We start from the raw sequence: 21,170 nt of genomic DNA on the forward strand, positions 1-21,170 counted from the left end.
GATTTGCTCTAATTAGTTAAAATTAGATAATATAAATATTACATGTAAGTAAATTGAAAAAACTTAAAAATTCAATATTAAAATTTAAAATTTTTGAAATTCACCTAACTAAACTCGTATATCCTATACTATTTTTGTTTTTATATTTCATAATTTATAAATTAAATATTTATTTTTATTTTATTCTGAAGTAATTTTGCTGTAAAGTTTAAATATTTATTTTTATTTTATTTTGAAGTAATTTTGCTTTAAAGTTTTTTTAATGATGAACTTATTATTAAATTTCTTTAATATAACAAAAAAATATGTTACTTAACTTGATTGAAGAAAAAAAAATAATTAGAATTTAATGATAATATAAGGTATAAAAAAATAAACCTAACATTGAAAATGTCATGTCACCTATAAACCATGCTATAAATTCATCTTTAAATATAGATCTATAAAAATTAGTAATATAAATACAACTTATGAATATTTATAAAAATTTTATTTAAACTCCATATATCGAACCCGTATGAATAATTTAAACACGTTAACAACTCTGACTCAAAGGCACTGAGTTTTATTTGCGTAAAGAATCTATGAACTATTTCCTATTTGTTAGGTGTACGTAAGGTTATATATCCAGAAAATTAGAAAACACATTTGGAATAATTCATCGGTGTTTAGGTTAATATTTTTATCAATATTTCGTTTGCAATGTCAAATGCCGACGAAATTTGTTACGGAATATTCACACCAATAATAAAATTTTACTGTCCAATTTTCGTTTGCTATATTTTTTTTTTGTTTGTTTAATTTCTTTTTCTGCATTCTTGTAACTTTTTATGATTATTTCTAATTTAATTTGACACACAAAAATTAAGTAAAAATTATAAAAGTAATGAAATGATTAAAATTGACTAAATTTACTGATTTTTATTTAGATTTTCTGTTTTTATTTAAAATATATATAAAAATAAATATTTTAAAGAGTATATTTCATGCTAAACCTAATGAATGAATATATTTCATGCGCACTTACAATATCTAAACTAAAGCTAAACCTAACCTTAAATTTCTTGAAGTTAATGTCACCTTTAGCAGACAAATTAATAAAAATGTATAAAATCTACTCTACAAATTCCCAAGTTGACATTTGAGTTACTGTTTGCTAGAATGATAACTTTAGTCGAATTATCGTGAAAGTCCATGGTTTGGGGCCAGGAGCATGCCGAAGCTCAGCTTCTTCTTTAGCTGTGCTGTGCACAAAGTGGCATGCAGGCGTGCACATTAATAGATATCATCACTTATTAGTAGGGTTGTGGTTTAATTTGTTCTTTATAAAAGAAATAATTTTTTTTATTTTGAATTAATTTTTTAATATTTTTAAATTGTTTTGATATACTAATACAGAAAATATTTTTTAAAAAAATTATTTTTTAATATATTTTTAAATAAAAAACTATACAGAATAATTACTTTCTTCCAAACAGCTTTGTATACCTTACGGAAATCATTCTCGCACACGCTTATGTATCATTAGTGAAAAATGCTACCATCTGCCCCATTTTCGTTCACACGCTGGGGTATTGATTTGCAAGATCTGGATTCATTTCTCACTTTATTATTTTGAATTCGAAATCAATGGAAATTATAAGGAAAAAAAAATCATAAATGACATATTGAATATACATACGAGTAGTAAATATATTATATTAGGAACAAAAAAAATATAATGTTTTTATATAAGATATTTTTAAAAAATATTTTTCAATTAAAAATGTATGAAATTAAATAATATTTTTTAATAGAAAATAAAAATCATTAAAAATGTAGATACTTTACTCAAAATCTGTTTGATATGTGTTTGTGAATTGATGTATGTAACTCAATTTAAATGGTGGAAATTTGTAAAGTAATTTTCTTATATGATCCAAGCCCCATAACAAAATAAAAATGATTTGATTTGTTCTTTTGTTGTTTTTATTAGTGTATATTTTGTTTCATGAACGAGGAAAATATATAAAGTCTAAAGTCTAAACAAAAATACAAAGAAAGAAAATCAAATAGAAACCAAGCATCGTACAAGTCACTAACTAATTAATTAATTAAACAAGCATCTTCACCGTACATTACCTAATGACAATAAATCACGAAAACGAAGTCTTTGTTTCTTCTCTCATATTCGTAGTAAAAATATACTGAGTTCAGGCACTCCATTTCCTTCAGGATTCACCATATAATATGCCTCTGAGTCACGACTCCCTACAACTCGCTCAAACTTAGCCCTCATATACAACAACTCACCCTCTCCACCGTCGCTCTTACGCCCATCCTCCATCACCGGAATAACCCCAGCGCCAGCCGAAACACTCTTAACGGTTTCAAACACGTACCGATCAGAATATGTGCACCTCCGCGACACGGCTTGCCCACACTTCCTTCCATTACAATACATAGTCCATGTTGGTTCATTAAACAGCTTCCCCTGCCGGCCTGTCTGAACCTGAGGAGCACGAACCTTATCGCATTCCAGGGCGATCCTGACCAAACCTGACGACATTTCCATAACTAACATTGCCGTAGACATCGGAAGCTCTAGTAATAAGACCGGTTCAGAACCCGGGTCATCCTGGACTGCGAAGCTGACATGGCCATGGCGGTTTCCGAAGACGGTTCCAGTGACTTTCCGGCCAAGAGAAGGGTTTATGGACAGGTTCTGAGTTGGGATTGATAGCCATTTAGAGGCTGTAGGGATGATTATATTTGGGAAAGATAGAATCTTGAAAATTGAACTACAAAAACAAGCAAACCTTGAATAGATTTTGCTATTATTACGGCGTCGTAAAGAGATTTGAGAGTGATGATCTTCTTGTTCAGGGATTGATCTCATGTAGTTTGATGGGATTATTTGTCCTGTGCTTCTGCTGCAGCTACTATTTCTTTGGAGGCTAATCTGTTGGTGGTTCATGGTTAATTAATTCAGTTTCAGAAAGGAGTGAAGAAAAAGGAAAGAAAGAACGAAAAACAAGTTAGGATTCGAATCCAAGGAGCTAGTTTGAACAAGAATTGAAGATATATAATATATATTTGATAGAAAAAGGGAGGTTATAGAAGGAGATATTGAATCAAAGAGAATAGGATGGATTGATTTTGCGTAGGGGAGAGGGAAATTTGGGGTTTAGGGAGGGGAGAGGAGGAGAAATGGGAGATTAAAGAGGCCGACAAGGTGATGATAGTGTTTGGAGGTGGCCAATATAAAGGAAGACTATCGAGTGTCGTGGTGTGATGATGATCATTTCTGGTTTGTATTAACACTTTCATATGTTCCCTTGCAAAGCATCATTATGGCCCCTCATTCTCTAGGTGCTTTACACTATAGTCATTCATGATCTTCACCCTTATTATGTTTGTGGGTCAGCCCTTTTTTATTCAAATCTATCTTCTTACAATCACACAATTGGCTCGATTAAATCAGCTCATTATAGTTATCAACACACGATGACACCCAAAGAAATTTTGTAAAGGAGGATCGCTTTAATATAATTATTTTTATAATAGAGAATTATCCAGTAAATTTTACACATAAAGATTAACTCAGTTTTCCAATAACATCTCAATCGACCAAAATTCTTATTAGTCCCTTTTTCGATTCGCCATTAAGGTGATAATGTCCTTTGATAATCGGCTACTCTAAGAGCAAATCCAAGGGTTATAGCTGGATTTTCGGTATAATTAGTAAAGATCATTTGTTCTTGATAACTTGTTTTGCTTTATTTATTTATTTTCGTCCCACAGCAAAACAATTTCGTAGTATGTATGAGTTATGATTTAATTAATGTTAAACGTTGGATTAGAATCACAAGGGGTACTGTATATTTAAACACGATGGAGACGTATAATGGTATGCTTCAACAAATACATGCTTGAAGTGGTGTCCCAACGTATAGAGTCAAAATTTATATGCACAGTCGTGATCAAGAAAAACTTAATTACCAGGCTCTTAATGTACAATTACTACTTGTTGAAAGGTACTTGATACTTGCTGTACTATGGTAATTGCGCTACTTTGAATAAAGCAAATCCATGATTACATGCAGCTTGGAGTATGTTTTAAACCTCTAATTTTGATAGATGCATTGCAATATTGAATTAATTTCCTTTTAGATCGATATAATTTTGTTTTCATGGTCCATTTACATTGAATATATAGGACCACTTTCTTTAATTTCTATATGGGAGTGTGATATTAGTCTGTCTCTGCCCATCCGTAGTCTTTAATTTCTTTTAGATCGTTAGATTTTTTTTAGTGTCACATTAATTCTTTTCTATATATAGAAGCTAAAAAAAGGAAGACGAAACAGAAAAGAAATGGTCCCTTGGTTGATTTTCTTATAAGCATATTAATCAGTTCATAAACAAAGCATGGCTGAACATTTGTTTTCTCTTTGACCGACGAAAAAAAAAAAAATCTGACTTCTCTCCTGTCTTTCGAAGAATAAACTAGAATATTTAGTCACCATTTGCATAATTTTTATTACAAATACATTTTAGATATGTTTTTAAAATATATTTAAAATAAATTAGTATTTTTTCATGTTTTTTAATAATTTTAATACGTTAATGTTAAAAAAAAATCAATATATTTTTAAATAAAAAAATTTAAATGTTTTTATTACAATACCATACAAATATAACTTAATTTGTTATGTCTGAGAATCGATATAAATTACTTCCCTCACTTTGAAGAAAACATTCAAATCATAATAATAAATATACCAACAACTTTTTTTTCTTTATTAATTTCTCTTTTTAACAACCAAATCACTGAAAAAAGGTACATTCGGAGATTTGAAACCCTTCACACGTGGTGGGAGCTAGCCAAGACTTTTTTATTGCAACTTTATTTTTGAGATTCTGTCAAGTACAACACTAAAAATCATAAATGAGCAGATAATCTTCATTGACTTAGAAATTTGCAATATTTTTCTTTGCTGGATAAACGATATCCGTCATTGAAAGGGCAAATTTTACCTAAGAAGTTTCCTCTCGCATGGCGAGGCTACTATTATAATCCATATTTGCGTAAATGTAAACGACCTGTATAGATTACAGCCATATATTTATACAACTTCGAGTATAAAAATATATAGAGAGAAAGAGAAGGGACACAAGGGTGACGATCATGGTGATGAAGGTCAATGCAAAATTATGCGTGTGAGAGGCCACTTTGTCCCCATCCATTTGGAAACCTAATAAACTATGCTCAATTATTTCCTTCTATCCCCCTCCTTGGAACCAAACATGCTTACATGCGGTTTTATGTATATAATTAACCATTAATTACTTATTTATTCAAATTTAACAACATGATTAATAATCTATTTGGTGGCCTAACCCATGCATCATAGAGGACAAGCCTAGAGTCAATGGCAATTTTGTGCATGCCACATGGTGGGAATATTAGCAACAGCAGCTGACATTTCTTTTGTTTTCATTAACCATGCTTTAGCGTGTCTGTCTATTTTCTTTTTTTTTAATTCATGGAGGTGTTTTTCTTTTTAATTTACGGAGCTGTTCGAGTTAGCTTATGCATATTGTTAATTTACGGAGCTGTTCGAGTTAGCTTGTATATCTTGACTAATTTTTATGAATTTTAAAGTTAATAATTAGCTAAGCCTCCAAAAACTATCAATATTAGCAATTACAAAACTCAAACTTGATACCACTTGAAAAACAAATCTCTTAATCTCAAACTTTTTACTAATGAGTTACCTACTAGATAATTATGTATCTTTATTTTAGTTATTATTAGTTGTGGTCTTTAAAAAAAAATATTATTTTAACTTCATTAAAATTAAAACTTGAGATACAATTACATCTAAGCTAGTAAATAAAAGCTTTAATTTTTTAAATTAATTACATAGTTTTTTCTCTATAATTCAAAAAATAGCATTAAAATCAATATATATATATATATAAAAGGGATTGAGAATTCAAGGATTGGCTTTCATAATAAAGAATCTCATTAATTATCGTACTTTAATAAATTATGGTTTGGATTTATTAATTAGCCACTGAAATATAATGTTAAAGATTACATGGGTTTTTTTCCCCCTTAATGATAGAAAAGGGCCTCCAAGTGACCTGTGCTTTACTCTCAAGCCATGGACATAATTTAGGCAACGTTTGGTAATGCGATGTATACTGTATTTTTTTAAATTTTGATTTTTTTATTTAAAATAAATATTTTTATATTCTTAAATCATTTTGATCACAACTAGAAAATTTATAAATACATATATAAATATCAAGGAAATATTTCTGTTAATATATATGGAGAGAATTATAGTGAAAAAAATAATAATTAAAACAAAGCAAAACAAATGATGACGTGTTATTTATATCAATAAAATTACTGATGAAATTTATTTATTCAGTAAAATTATTAGTAAACTGTGAATATTGTTCATCATGTTAATTACACAGGGAATTACTAACGAAAAACTCTGTTGCTATTTTCTAAAGAACTCTAGAGTTGTTCACTTTCTAATTGCATTGTTAATTACTATTATTTACATACAAAATCATCAATAGATTAAAAAGTCATCGATATTATTTGGTAGTTTTTGAAACATTTTAATTAAATTAAAAATTTTAATTAAATATTACAGATGAAATCACTCATGGATTAAAAAGTTACCGGTAATATTTGGTGATTTCTAAAAAAAAATTATTACATAAAAAATTTAATTAATTATTACAAATAAAATAACCGATAAAATGATTAAAAATATTAATATTTAATTATCTGTAAGTAAAATAACATAATAAAATACCTAGAATCTCTAATTTCATAATAGACATGGCTCTTTTGTTCTTCTTGTTCTTCTTATTCCCCATATATAAAAAATATCAATATCCATTTCTTTCACTTTTCTTCTCTCATCAACTCCTACTCTTCTTCTCCATGCTCAGGTATGTATTCTTCTCATTTCTTCTCAGTTTTTTTAATTAATATATTTTATGAATTTGTTTTTTTTCTTAGCTTCACTTGCAACCACATTAAGGTAAGATTTTTTTTCTTTTTTCCTATTTTTTCATTATATTTGTTTATTTTATTTCATTTTTAATTTTTTTTCTTAATAATTTTATGAATATTTTAGTAGGATTTTTTTCATATGAGATCAATTTTTAGTTGATTTATTTAAGAATTTGTAAATTTTTAGCAATCGCAACTTTATTTTTTTATATGAATTTTTTTAGTTGAATTTATTTTTTCATGTTATTTATCTGTTGCAAATTTTTTTGAGTTGATTTTCTTCTTCTTCTTTACCAAGAATTTTGAGTATTATAGAGTATTGATTTATATTAATTTAATTAATTTATAGTTTTATAAAATAAGTTTTTTAAAAAATATTTTTAAATAATTACCGACAAAATTTATACAATATTTTTCCGAGAAAAATACTGATAGAATGAAACGAGTAATTTTTTTTAGAACCTTTTCCGTCAGTAAATTCATCGGTAATAATATATTTTGATTGCTAATAGACTTGCCAACGAACAAAAAATTACCAATAAAAGATTTACTGATGGAGCATTTCAGTCAATGATTTCATTAGTAAATTAATTACTAACAAAATGATAGTATAAATACTAACTGAAAATTTCATCGGTAAATATTAAAATTGTAGTAATAATGAAAATTTCATCGGTAAATATTAAAATTATAGTAATAAATATGCTGATGTTAAAAATAATTTTTTTTATTTTAATACTTTTTTAATAAAATACATTTTGAAGCATCACTATTATCATATCCTCAAACATATGCTTAATTATATATTGGACAAGTGGGCATTTCTTCCCCTCTAATATTAGATATAATGTCCTGGTCTTTCAGAAGAAGTTGACTCTTGTTTAGAATAAGATTAAAATTAGTAGAAAATCGGACTCATTAACAAATATATAAGAGTCGTAAGCATTATGGGGCCATGAGATCACAAAATTTGTTTTTTTTTATTATTATTATAAGAATAGATGAAGATGGACCTCAAAGATCTCTTTTTGAAAGGTCGTTTTTCTGAGCCTTGTTATTGGATATTAGGGACTGAATAATTTTGTAATAAAATATGTACCAGAAGAAAAATAGAGATGGAAGTAAATGATTTGCTAAAATGATTTTTATAAGAATACTCCAATTTAGATAGATGTTAATGGTTTTTTTAAGATCCAGTTGAATAACAGACTTTTGATCCAAAGATAATATTTGGTCTCATGAGAGCCAATACTATATAAAAGAAACTAGTCTGTGTGTCGTTCCACCTAGTGGGAAAAGGCTTGAGCAAACAGTTGAAAACAACTTGTGCAGTAATGGATTCTTGATAATATCAAAGACTAGAATGGTAATGTGATGTCAGTGAGAAAAATTCAACCGTAGACAAGTTATCCTTTCATAGAGGCAGAGGGACAAAAGTGTAAGAAAATTTCAATGTGAATATCTCTGTTTTATACATTTGCAACAAGAAGATTTTGTTACTGTGTATGCCCTATAGTTAATTAATATTTAGTTTATATGTAATATCAACTTTGCTTATGTAAATATATTTAATTTATTAATAAAAAATTATTTATTTTTAAAATTTATTAAATATTTAATTAATAAATTTAATATTTGATTAATGAATTTAGAATAAATATAAGGTTCTTGAGGCAAAAGCACTTTGCAGAGAAAATTATAAAGTTATTATAATTATAAGGTCCTTATTACACCAAAATATTATTTTTAAAATATTCTTAGTCAAAGTTCTATTAAGACTGGATATTAATTACAGTTATTGAAATTAGTAAATATTATGTTCTTTTATATATATATATATATATATATATGAAGGGAAGCAATGTTTTCAAAAGTTAAGGTATAAGGGATACCTAAAACTAATTTGTAAGTTCTTGTTAAATAGTATGTACATTAAACTAACTTATATGAGAATTTTATATGAAGAAATTACTCGTGTAATGGAAAGGTTTATATGATAATTATGCAAGTGATCCCTAAACTTAGATATTATTAAGTTTTTTTATATAGAGAATGTTATGCTTTGATCTTATTATATATTATTTTAATGAAGGGTAATAAATGAGCATATATTGAGTACAATATAAACTATATGAAGATATTTGAGTAATTAAGAGAGAATTCATTATCCTAAGTGAATTAAGAAAAATATTTTATTTGTTCTTAAATAATATTTCTTGTAAACTTTGTTCAAAGTGAAATGAAATTTAAAAAGAGTTTCAAATCTTATTCAAAGAAACAATGATTATAGTGTTAAAAACAAATATAATTTGATAAAGTAGATACTTCATGGTATAATATTTAAATCAGAATATTGTTGATGAATAAATAATAATTACAATGAGAAATTAGTTATTGAAAAATCAAGTCAAACCACTTATAAATTTTCTAATATTTGAGAAATTTTGACATATTGCTAGATATTGTACTTGATCTTAAAATATAAATTAATTAATTATTGAATTGATAATAAATTAATTTCTTTAATTTATATAATCCTATTTTATTTAGAATTATGATTTATATTTGAGTTAACTTACTAGGAAACCTAATGTATTATATACATAAGAATCATTGATCAAAAACTAAAATAAGATGATTCATCAAGTATGACTTAACTGTAAATAAATTTTAGAAACTGAGAAATAGAATATAATTAATACAAGAGCATTACAATTCTAGACCTAGAAACAATTAAGTAGGGATTTGATTGAATACCTTTCTAAAATTATTCTAAAATAGTATATGTTATATTATTTAAACGGCAAATTAATATTTTTCTATTTATAGAGTTTTTAGATTTTTTTATAAATAACAAGTTATGCATCTTATTTTTTATGAATAGAATATAATACAAAAGTAGCTAAAACATTAAAAAAATAAGCATTAAAAATTATAGCAATCTCTCTTTTTTAAATGGAATTTAAGAGATTTTTCACCATTCCTAAAAAAATTTAAAATTTATTATTTTCATAATATTTCAAGAAACCCACCACGTTTCACCATTTCTTTAACGTGAAAACGAGAGCCAATTCTTGACCCGGTTGGAATAATTATTAACGAGGGAATAACTCTGATGTGATCATTACCGATTTAACTTGAACAAGTTGACATTGGATGAGATGATTTCGAATAGATTTAGCATATATAGGTGACTTGCCCGCGCGCTACCACGGGATTTCGCAACCAATATTTTTCGACGATTCATAATTTTATAGCTAGAAAAAGACGAGGTGAGGTTTTTAGATGATGCAATAATGTCGAGGCTGCAAAGGAGCCAAACTAACACTAAGAGCCATTTGAAAGGAGCCAAACTAACACTAAAAGTGCCATTTGAAGTTCACTCAATAACATAAGAGCAAAAGGAAGAACTTGCGTCAATCTTACATCATTGTTATATCTGCATCGCTCAATTCATCCATAACCAAAAAACATTACATCATTGTTATATATCGCAATAAAGGCAAGCTTGACATTGGCCGAGTAGGTGGGCGATGCTATACAAGTCTTGAAAAAAAAAAAACAACCGTTGCAGGCGCTATGTTAACAAAATGTGCTGCTGTGTCTATACAAAGCAAGCTGGCCTGCAAGTGAAGATGAATATGTTTGGGGAAGAAGCAACCAAAAAGAAAATGTAGTAATTTGATGGAATATAGCAAGGGAACAATAGGCATAAACAACATTTTATTAAAAGAGAAGTGTGTTTTTTGTTTTCTGATAGTTGTAGCTGGAGTGGAATGGCAACAAATTATCAACGCACAAATCAAAAACCTATATCAAAAAAGTCTGAACTTATACATGTAAATGACTGGGCAGTGATTGAGCTGACAAACTTAGGATGAAACTGGAGCAGAAGTTCATCATGAACAACTAGATAAAACAGTAGCAAGATGATGCAAATATTCATTCTGAGAGAACAATGCAATCAAGAATTTGGGACGAAAAGCTAAGTGACAGAGGTAGGCAAGAACAATGGGAAAGGAATCAAATAAAAGCTGGCCGGACACAAAATCAAGTTTAGAAATTAGCAGGCAGTAGGAGGGTAGAACAACGCAAACTCAATCCAATATCAAAGTTCGTAAGAAAACATCAAGGTGCCAGTAGCAAACAGTACGTAGTCTAGTAGTTTCTCTGTAGGTTTCTAACAACCCAGTTTTCTAATCAAAACTCAATCACTTTATAGTTCAACCAACAGAAAATGGCAATCAACATATATTAAACACATAAGTTGCTCGCAATCTAATCTAGCATTGTAGAAAAAAGTATATCGGAAAAAAAGATAACTTATTTTTGTTATGAAAAGTGGACTGAAAGTATATTTGTGTAAAAGGAGAGAATGGCTCAAAACCTTTGAAGAGTTGTGGCCTCCTCAAAAAGTAGCATTCTCCTTGTTTGTAAGGGGAAAAAAGTGTCAAGATATGACTGGATTGTTAAAGAATGTGTCTGCAGCGAACCAATGGTAACACCACAAGGTGGGGCGATCTTCGCAACAATTGTAGGTTTCAATCAAGGACTTGTTCCAGAGCATGAAGGAGCCGCTGGATCGATGGCTGAAACTGCTCCGCCTTGCAATTCTTATTGGCCAGGTAGAGCATCGACATCTTCAGCTAAGTTTTCATCAAATTAAAACCCTGGAGATGATGATGTTGCAGCAGTTGACTGTGGATCGAAAAGTCCTAAACCGAAGCTGGAAAATTTTGATCTTGTTGAATTGTTCAAGCATCATAGGTGGAACGGTGCCTTGGTCTGTGAATTATTTATCTTACATGTAGTGGTGGGTTGCAGATGAAATGTTTATAGTCTTGCCAACTACGACGATGGTGGCCTCATTATTGTCATTTGTTATACTCTAATTTTGAGTTATTTTTAAAAATTATTTTTTTAAAAAAAAATCAATCAAAAAATAATAATAACTCGTAACATAAAGAAAGAAAGCTGGAGAATCAAGCTGCAATTTAGAAAAAATTCAATGTATAATTGTATCTCATTATGCCTAAAAATAAAAAAAAATACAAATTCAAGGTTAAATTAAATTATTATTGGACGAATTTGCATAAAAATTAAATCCATAGACATAATTAAATTTTTAATAGCCAATTTGATTTAATCATGAGCCAAATTAAATTTTAATTATGTTAAAGAATTAATTTGGATCCTATTGAAGGATTTAATTAAGTGTAAGGACTTAATTATATTTTTAAATGGGTCAAATTAATTTTATTTAGGGAATTGGTTAAATGGGTCAAATTAATTTTATTTTGGGAATTGGAAAAAAAAATAAGTTTGGGAGCCTAATTTGGGCTTAATTGAGAAGATTAAAATTTTAAGAGATCAAATTTAATTTTTACCATGTTAATTGAATGAAATTAGGGGCTAAATTGCAAGAAAGTTGAAGTTTCGCGGTCAATTAGGGGTTAAATTGAAAAAAAAATCAAAACCAAGGACCAAACTTCAAAATCCACCACAATTTAGGAGCTTAATTGGTAAAAACTGAGGGCTAAATTGAAGAAATTATAAGTTTAATGGTCAATTAGGGGTTCAATTGACAAAATCCGATACCAAGGACCATATTGTAAAAGGCGTGTAACTTCGGGGTTCCAATTGAAGTTCATTAGGAGCTTACTTGCATTAAATCTAGAATTTAGGGTTAATTAGGGGTTCCATTGAAATCAATTGAAAGATGGAAGACTGAATTAAAAATCATTAAAAATTCCTAATTTAATCCAAAACGAAGCTGTTTTGAAAAAAAAAATAGACAACGTGTTGTTTGACACGGTTCATTGTCCTTCTCGATTTTGCCCGAAAATACTGTCCGGGTGGCTACTTTTCAGATGCATTTAATGCTTCATTGCTCCATCAAATCTAACAAAAAGTGCACGAAAATGATCCCGTGTAGTTGCTTTACAATGTCGACTAAATAGTTCAATTTGAATGATGACGAGACGGCGCCGGCGCTGACCTAAAGAGGCCAACTTAGGCAGCCTTTTCTGCAGATTAAATAACTCATGGGCATATTTTGAGCCAACGGTTAGGATGCTTTCCGACTGAATCAAGGGTTGAGATTTTTTTTCTTTATGTAGATAAGATTACCCTCTTCCACTGGCTATAAATAGAGGCGAATTTGATGGCCTGAGGGAAGAGAAAATCAGGTTAAAAGTCAGCAAAAAACTAGCCTTTCTGCCCCTGTTTCTGCAGTTTTTCTTTCCCTCTCCCTCAGGTTAAAAGTCAGCAAAAAACTAGCCCTTCTGCCCCTGTTTTTACAGTTTTTCTTTCCCTCTCCCTCTCCACCGTTTCAGCCACCGCCACCCTCACCACTAGCTCCTCCTCCATTAACAGACAACATCTCAGTCTCCCCACGGACCCCAAATCCTCACCGGTGATAAGGGTTTGCCACCGCGAGGTCCTCCTTCCCTCCTCTATAGATTTCCTTCTTCTGCTTCTTCTTCTTTCTTCCTTCGTCACAAGCAGCCAACACCGCCACTATTTATACCACCACAACCTTCACCAACTTCACGTCAGGTCAGTGACAGCAGCTCCTTCTCCTCCGTAAGGTTGCCTCCCTCCGCAGTTTGCAGCTAGAAAGTTGCATATGGAACGCGAACTTACTGTTCACGTTCTGCAAATAATTCATTTCAATTAGGCCAGGCCAGTTCTGGTCCAACCTAATCAGCTTGTCTGGCTCGGCCCAAAAAAAAAAAGAGAGAATATGGTAGGTTGAGTTTGGCCCAACCTTTAGGGGCGAGTTTGGCTCAACCACCATTTATAAAAATCTCAAAAAAACTTTTAAATCAATTTTCATTTTTAAAAATTATTTTCATGCATACGACCAAATTCTAAAAATTTTCTAAGCATGTTTTCATTAAAAAAATTGCATATTTCTCATGTTTTGAAAACCCAAAAATGGATATTATAATCAGTTTATAATCATCCATTAAGGTTTGGCCAAAATATCAAAAAAAAATTAAACTTTTTTTAGGATCTAGATGTAGACTTTAATATTAATAGGTATAAAATTACATGATAAAATACATCCTCAGGTATTAAAGATATAAAATGTAAATAAATGTGATACTAAAATTTAGACTTTAGAACAGTTAGGATTTAACCGAATAAGATAAAGAATCCCTCATTAAGAGAGATATGTCTTGAGCCTTAGATAAAACCAATAAATAGAAACCTGACATAAAAAACAATCAAACAACAATGCAACTTACCTTAAGTAGGGTATACTAGGGGTGATGCGTCTTCCTCTTGTACACCCAGTTCTTTACTCAGTCTCTCGCAGATCATAGGTTCCTAGTGACTATAATACTAAGTAGTGACTTCTAAAAATTAATCATAATTTTTTCAACACACAACACCCCATAACAAGAGGCATGACAGAGAGCCTCCATCGTCGCTAGACAACATAGCACCCGCAGCATCATTAATGATTATGCATGTTGAAAAAAGGATAATTGTGGTATAAGATTAAAACAACAATGCAAAGTAAAAAAATTTCAAGAATAAAAAAAAGATTAAGATGAAGATATATTTTTATCAAGTGTTTCTTTTAAAACTTTTTTAGCTATTTTTTTCTCTTTTCTGTTACTGAATTATGCTGAATTACAAGTTTTTTTTTATATAGATATAAAATCCTAAACAATCAAGAAATCAAGGAATTAAACTAATACAAGAAATCTTAATCTAAACAAAAAATTTTTTTTATCAACTTAAATGGTTGACTGTTTCTCAACCAATCGACCATTTTATTTAATCCAACTAGTGGACTGGTTCCTCTACTCTTTAAAAAAACCAAAAATTAAGTTTAATTTTCAACACTTTCTCTTAAACTTTATTTCTTCATAACTCCCATGATGTTCTCTTTTTTTTATAAAAAAAATTCTTTTTTTGAATAGCTTTGTGAAGATATCTATGACTTAGTCTTATGTATTCACATACTTGATTTTAATTTCATTGTTTGTAATGCAATTTCTTAGGTGATGAAATTTTGTATTAATATGCGTACTTCTATCATGAAAAATTAGATTTTTAGCTAAGACAATAACTGATAAGTTGTTCACATAAATGTCAATAGGCTTCTTTTGTGACATTTATAATTCTTTCAATAATCTTCTTAGCCATATAGAATAACAAATACATGATCTAATAGCTACATATTCAACTTCACATGTTGACATAATGAATGTTGATTGCTTTTTGTGAACTCTATGTGAATGTTTTGTCTCTTATATAGAAAACAAAACTTGTGGTGCTCTTTCTATCCTCCATATCTCCAACTCAATCTCTACCATTATAACTCACAATATCAAAGCTATTAGAATCTCCATAAAATAAGCCAAAATCAACATTACCTTTGATATATCGAAGAATTCACTTCAAAGCTTTGAAGTGTGTTATAGTTGGTATCTCTATAAACCTACTCACATGTCTTACTCTAAAAAAATTATCCAGACTAGTGCATGTCAAATATCTCAAACTCCTAACTAAGCTTTTAAATGTTGTAGAGTTTATGTTCTCTCCTTTATCATTCACTAACATCTTTACTTCACACTTAACTAGGGTATTTACTTTTGCATAATCTTTCATCTTGAACTTTTTGAAAACCTCCCTTACAAACTTCTCTTGATTCACAAAGATTTTATCTTCTCCTTGTTTGATTTCAATCCCTTAAGTAGTATGTCATAAGACTAATATCTATCATCTTAAACTCTTTGATCATTGTCGCACGTGTGTGGCGTCGCGGTGAAATATTCCACTTCAATCAAGAAATGTATAATATCTATCTGGCAAATATGGGGAGATGAGAAATTCTTATCTTTTATCAGTGAAAAATAGAGTAGGAGTCACCATCTAGTATTTTGGTCATTATAAACCCTAACTAGTCTTAAAGATCGGGTACGGGGACTGGTTACGTAAAGGGAAGGTATTAGCACCCCAAATACATCTTACCTAAGGTAAGCTGCATTGTTTGATTACCTGATAAAAAGCTAAGGTGTTATTGTATTTCTAATTATTGGTCCGTTTATGGTTCAAGAAAAGTTCTCCTCAATAAGGAGGTCTTGCATAAAAATAAAATATTTTTTTTGTTTTATTTTTTGATACCTTGACGAAAACTAGGTATTTTTAATACTGAATTTGTATCTTTGCGGTATAAAAATATCAACCAGTATTAAACAATTTTGATAAAAATATGTAGGAAAATCAAAAAAAAAAATTAAGGTTTTTTCAGAATTTTTTAATTTTAATTTTTGTTAATTAATATATCTATATATATAAATAATACAAAAACAGTATAATTTGTAATATATAATACTAAGTGGGCTGGGCCGGACTCAGCCCCAAAAGGGTTGGGCCGATATCGGCCCAATAAAATCTCCTATTTCTTTGGGGCCGGACCCGGTCCAGACAATAGGGATGGGCCAGAATCAGTCTGGCGCATAAACACATGGCTGGGCCAGAACCATCCTGGCCCAGAGAAGGAAAAAACCAACAATGCTGGGCCAGAATCAGCCTGGCCCAGAAACATAACTGACCGGGGTTGGGGAGGGGGGGAATTATTTTCTCTCCCCTCTTCCTGCATGCAGGAGATAAGAAGCAGCAAAACGCAAACAATGAAGGGGAAGAAGAGTTACCTGCCGCGGAAGAGGCGGTGCGCTGGTCTGGCTGCTTCGCTGTCGGTGCTGCGGTGGAGGCCGGTGGGGTGTAGTGGCTCACAGACGGCGGCTCCAAACAGTAACGTTACTGTTTCAAATGGTGGAGAAAGAGGCTCCTGCTCTTCCCTTCTCCTCCGTTCTCCTCCTCTTCTTCTGCTGCGTTTCCTTTTCCTTTTGTTCTGATTTAGATGATGTTTCTTTCCAGGGCCCGACCTCGTCTGGTGTCAGTATCGTTTTTCCTTAACCCTCACGGTTCACTTTCCCTTACCTCTCACTGTCCCTCTCGGTCTGCTTTCCCTTTCGGTTCGTTTTCCCTTTTCTCTGCCCTCACAGTCCCTCCCCTGTTTATAGCTTTCCCGGTTTTCTTTCCTTTTTTGGTCCGGTTTCCTCTCTTCGGTTCGTTCCTTTCTCTCTTTTCCTTTTTTATTTCTCTCCGTCTTTTTCTCTTCCGCCTCCTCCCTTCCGCTTGCTGGTGTTGGGGGTATTTTAGGGCAAAAGGGAGCGGGGGCGTCCCATTGCCACCCTATGGCAGCGCATGGGGAGCAGGGCTTTGCTGCCCTGCCACAGCGCCGGGTTGGCTGGCCAGTGGGTGTGGCTGGCAGGGCGCGGCTCCCTCGGTCTCTCATCATGAGAGTGCGTGGGGGGTCGGGTTTTGGCAGCGCACGCGGCGTGCAGGGTTTAATGAAGAAAGAAGAAGAAAATACAACCGCTTTCCCCTGCTGCACGTTCAGGGGAAGGAGAAAGGGGAACAGTGTCGTTCAAAACGACGCCAGTGGGTGTGGCTGGCAGGGCGCGGCTCCCTCGGTTTCTCATCATGAGAGTGCGTGGGGGGTCGGGTTTTGGCAGGGCACGCGGCGTGCAGGGTTTAATGAAGAAAGAAGAAGAAAATACAACTGCTTTCCCCTGCTGCACGTCCAGGGGAAGGAGAAAGGGGAACAGTGTCGTTCAAAACGACTCTGTTATGCTTTTTTTTTTTTATACAACGGCACCGTTTTATTTAAATGTGGCTCCAGCATATTTGTTTCCAAATCAGTCCTTAATTTATCCTTTGTTCTTTTAAGTCCTCACAATGTAATTTTGATTATAAGAATTAATTCAATTGCATCCCTATAAATTTCAGTCTCCACCTCATAGTTGGCCATGTTTTTCACTTCAGTCCTTAGTCTCTGATTTATGCAATTTAACCCTTCATTGACCAATAAACTTTTAATTTCTTTAATTTGGCCCCTGATTTTGTTAATTACAGCCCCTATATTTACATGTCTTTTCAAATTTGATCCTTATTTTTGGATTTCCTCAATTAAGTCCTTAATTGGCCATTAAACTTCAATATTTATGCAATTAGGCCCTTGATTTAACCAAATTAAATCTAAAAAAATTATAATTTGACCCTAAAACTTTCAATTGACTTTAAAATCAATTTTTTTTTGCAATCAAACCCTCCATAAATTCAATTAAACCTTCAATAAAATATAACTGAGTCCATAAAAGTTTGATTTTAAACTTTTCTTTCTCAAATTGAATTTTTTTTGTTAACATGGCTTACTATAAATTCAATTAAATCTTTAATAAAATCCAATTAAGTCCATAAACATCCAATTTTGAACTTTTCTCTTAAAATTAATTTTTTTTTTCCAATAGGACTCTTATCATTCAAGTATATATTGTAAAACATTTCACTCCTTCTATTTTTTAACCTCCTTAGTTAATTTTTCAGATCATTTTCTAAGTGCTCCAACCTCCTATTATTTTGCTAATTTCTTCCAGCTATATATTTATATATTTATTTTTATTTTTATAGGGGGGCCCAAAATGGGTTACAACAATCATTTTTTGCATGAAGTCTCTAAATATTTTTGGATTATTTTCTAATAAATATCAATTCATCCATATACAAACATACAATAAGAATATCAATACTCTCTTTTATCTTTATATAGATGGCATATTCATAAGGACATTTAACAAATTTATTTTTTAATAAATAGCAATCAATGCGACAATACTAAGCCCTTGGGCTTTACTTCAATCCATACAAGACTTTGTTCAACTTTAATACTTTGTCTTCATATCCGTTTACTTTCTATCTCGTAGGTTGCTCAATGTAGACCTTCTCTTTAAAAAAATCATTAAGAAAGGTTTATTTGCATTTGAAAGATTCTCCATCTATATTAGGTAGCGGTGACAATGATTAATTGAATGGTCTCCAATTTAGCAACCAGAGCAAATACTTCATCATAGTCAATCTCATGCTTTTGACTGTAGCCTTTTGCCATTAACCTTGCTTTATACCTCTCCACCTCTCCTATAATGTTCTTCTTTTCTTTGTAGATTCACTTGACACTTATTGGCTTCTTTCCACTTGGTTTAGAAACCAATTTCTATATGTCATTTTTCTTAATTGATGGAATTTTCTTATCCATAACAATTCTCTACTTTTTATCCTTTATTACTTCTTCAAATACTATAAGATCACATATAACAAGGTGATAATATAGTATTACATAATCATCAATATGATTAATTATCTCATATAAGTCATCAAGGCTCCTCATATTTCTTGGAAGACTTGGTAGAGTGCCACTACTTGAGATTCCACAAGAAGAAGAATGAGAATGAGAAGTTGAGCTCCTTAGTGTTTATGAAGGTTTAACTATAGATTCTTGATGATCTTCATATATTTCCTTCTCTTTATCAAGAATAAGTAGGAATTATATTTTTTTACTAATATTTATCTTTTAATCCTATGCTTCTTTTTCATTGAACTTAACATCTTTATTAATCACCATCTTTCCTTCATTAGGGTTGTAAAGCTATATCCTTTGGACTTCTGATCATAAACTATAAAAATTATATTTTTACTCTTATCATCTAGTTTGGTCCTTACTTGATCATTTACATGAATATAGTTAATGCTCCCAAAACACTGTTAAGTGAGAAACACTTGGGTTTTTTTTTACTCCATGCTTCTTGTAGAGTCATGTAATTCAAGCCTTTAGTAGGACAACTATTTGACAAATAGATATAACATAATCTACAGCTTTAGTCTAAAACTCTTTAGAAATGTTCTTGGTTTTGAGCATAATTATTACCATATTGAGGATGCTTCTATTCTCTCTCTACCACACTAATTTATTAAGGGGATCTAGGCTCTTTTAAGAGTCTCTTTATACTATGACCTTTACAAAACTCATTAAAATCATTAGAACAAAATTCACCTTCTATCCATCCTAAGTGATTTTATAGAAAAATCACTTTTTTTTAACTAATACCTTAAAGTTAAAAAAAACTAAACTTAGTAGACTTTTTTTTTAAGAAGTATACTTAAGTTTTTCTATTAAAATCATTAATAAAAATTAAAAAATATAATTTTTTTCTAAATAAACATGGTTTGATAGGACTATAAGCATCGACATGTATTTCTTGTAAGGGTTGACTTACTTTTGATGTACACTTCTTTAGAAAGCTTTTGTGAAATTGTTTGCCCACTAAACATCCTTCATATAATTAATTTAGATGTATAATAGATAGTAGACCCTTTGACATCTCTTTTTGTCCTATCATGTTCAAGCTATCAAAATTTACATGCCCAAGTCTCATATGCTAAAACCAAGTCTCAACCTTCACACATTTATTTAGGCATTTAGATAGATTCATCTCTATGTTTAGCAAGAATATTTTATATTTTTCAGGGATATATTTGCAATCATAGCTCCTTTAGTGTCAAGTAATATCCAAGTATGATCTTTCATCTTAGCTTTTTTTTTTCACTTTATGTCTCCATAAAACGGTTAAGCTCAAAACAAATTAAGTAAGTTATTCTAAAACAGAAAACATATATAAAATAATAAGAATAAAGTACTAAAAAGATATAAAAATATGAGTGTATCAATTATGAATAAAAAACCAATGCTCTTCATTTTCCTTTGAGGCTCCATTATTCTGATAGTCCTAATATAAGGTTACATAAAACTTAGTAATAAATTGTATATACTTGATTTGTTCTAATGATTTTATGTATTGTTACTATTTTAGACTTTTTCTTTCCAGTAATTGTTCCTCTCTCTAACATGTTATCTCTTTAAAGATCATAAACACCTATTATCTTTTTTGGTGAATGAAGATAAAGCTGTATTTGCTTAGATGACACGATCAAAGAGTTGATGTCTTATCCCAAATGCAGGAGTGTCAAAGTAAAATAACCCGGCAAGACCGAGGTCGAACCATAAGGAGGTGAATTATATAAATTACAAATAAACAAAAAGATTTGAAGAGAATAATAACAGAAAAGGAGTTGAAGAAAGTTTTGGGATGTGATATTGATGTAAGGATTAAACAATAACAAAACATATGTCAAGGTTATAGGATTCACTAATGGTATTTCAAATAAATATAATATAAACTCTTTTTATTACTCAACTAGAAACCACACACAAAAGAGGTTCTAA

The 21,170-nt window shown here is 30.7% G+C and overlaps 1 protein-coding gene across 1 annotated transcript; it reads right to left on the reverse strand.

Annotated features, from left to right (window-relative positions):
• Positions 1-2,065: 2,065 nt before the first annotated feature.
• Positions 2,066-3,317, reverse strand: LOC105136005 (protein MIZU-KUSSEI 1-like). The gene has a single exon (XM_011041141.1). It carries the CDS (start codon positions 2,954-2,956, stop codon positions 2,165-2,167), a length of 792 nt encoding a protein of 263 aa, XP_011039443.1. The 5' UTR covers positions 2,957-3,317; the 3' UTR covers positions 2,066-2,164.
• Positions 3,318-21,170: the final 17,853 nt, after the last annotated feature.

The sequence above is a fragment of the Populus euphratica genome, unplaced genomic scaffold (genome assembly GCF_000495115.2).
Source record: "Populus euphratica unplaced genomic scaffold, PopEup_1.0 scaffold156.1, whole genome shotgun sequence".
Taxonomy (NCBI): domain Eukaryota; kingdom Viridiplantae; phylum Streptophyta; class Magnoliopsida; order Malpighiales; family Salicaceae; genus Populus; species Populus euphratica.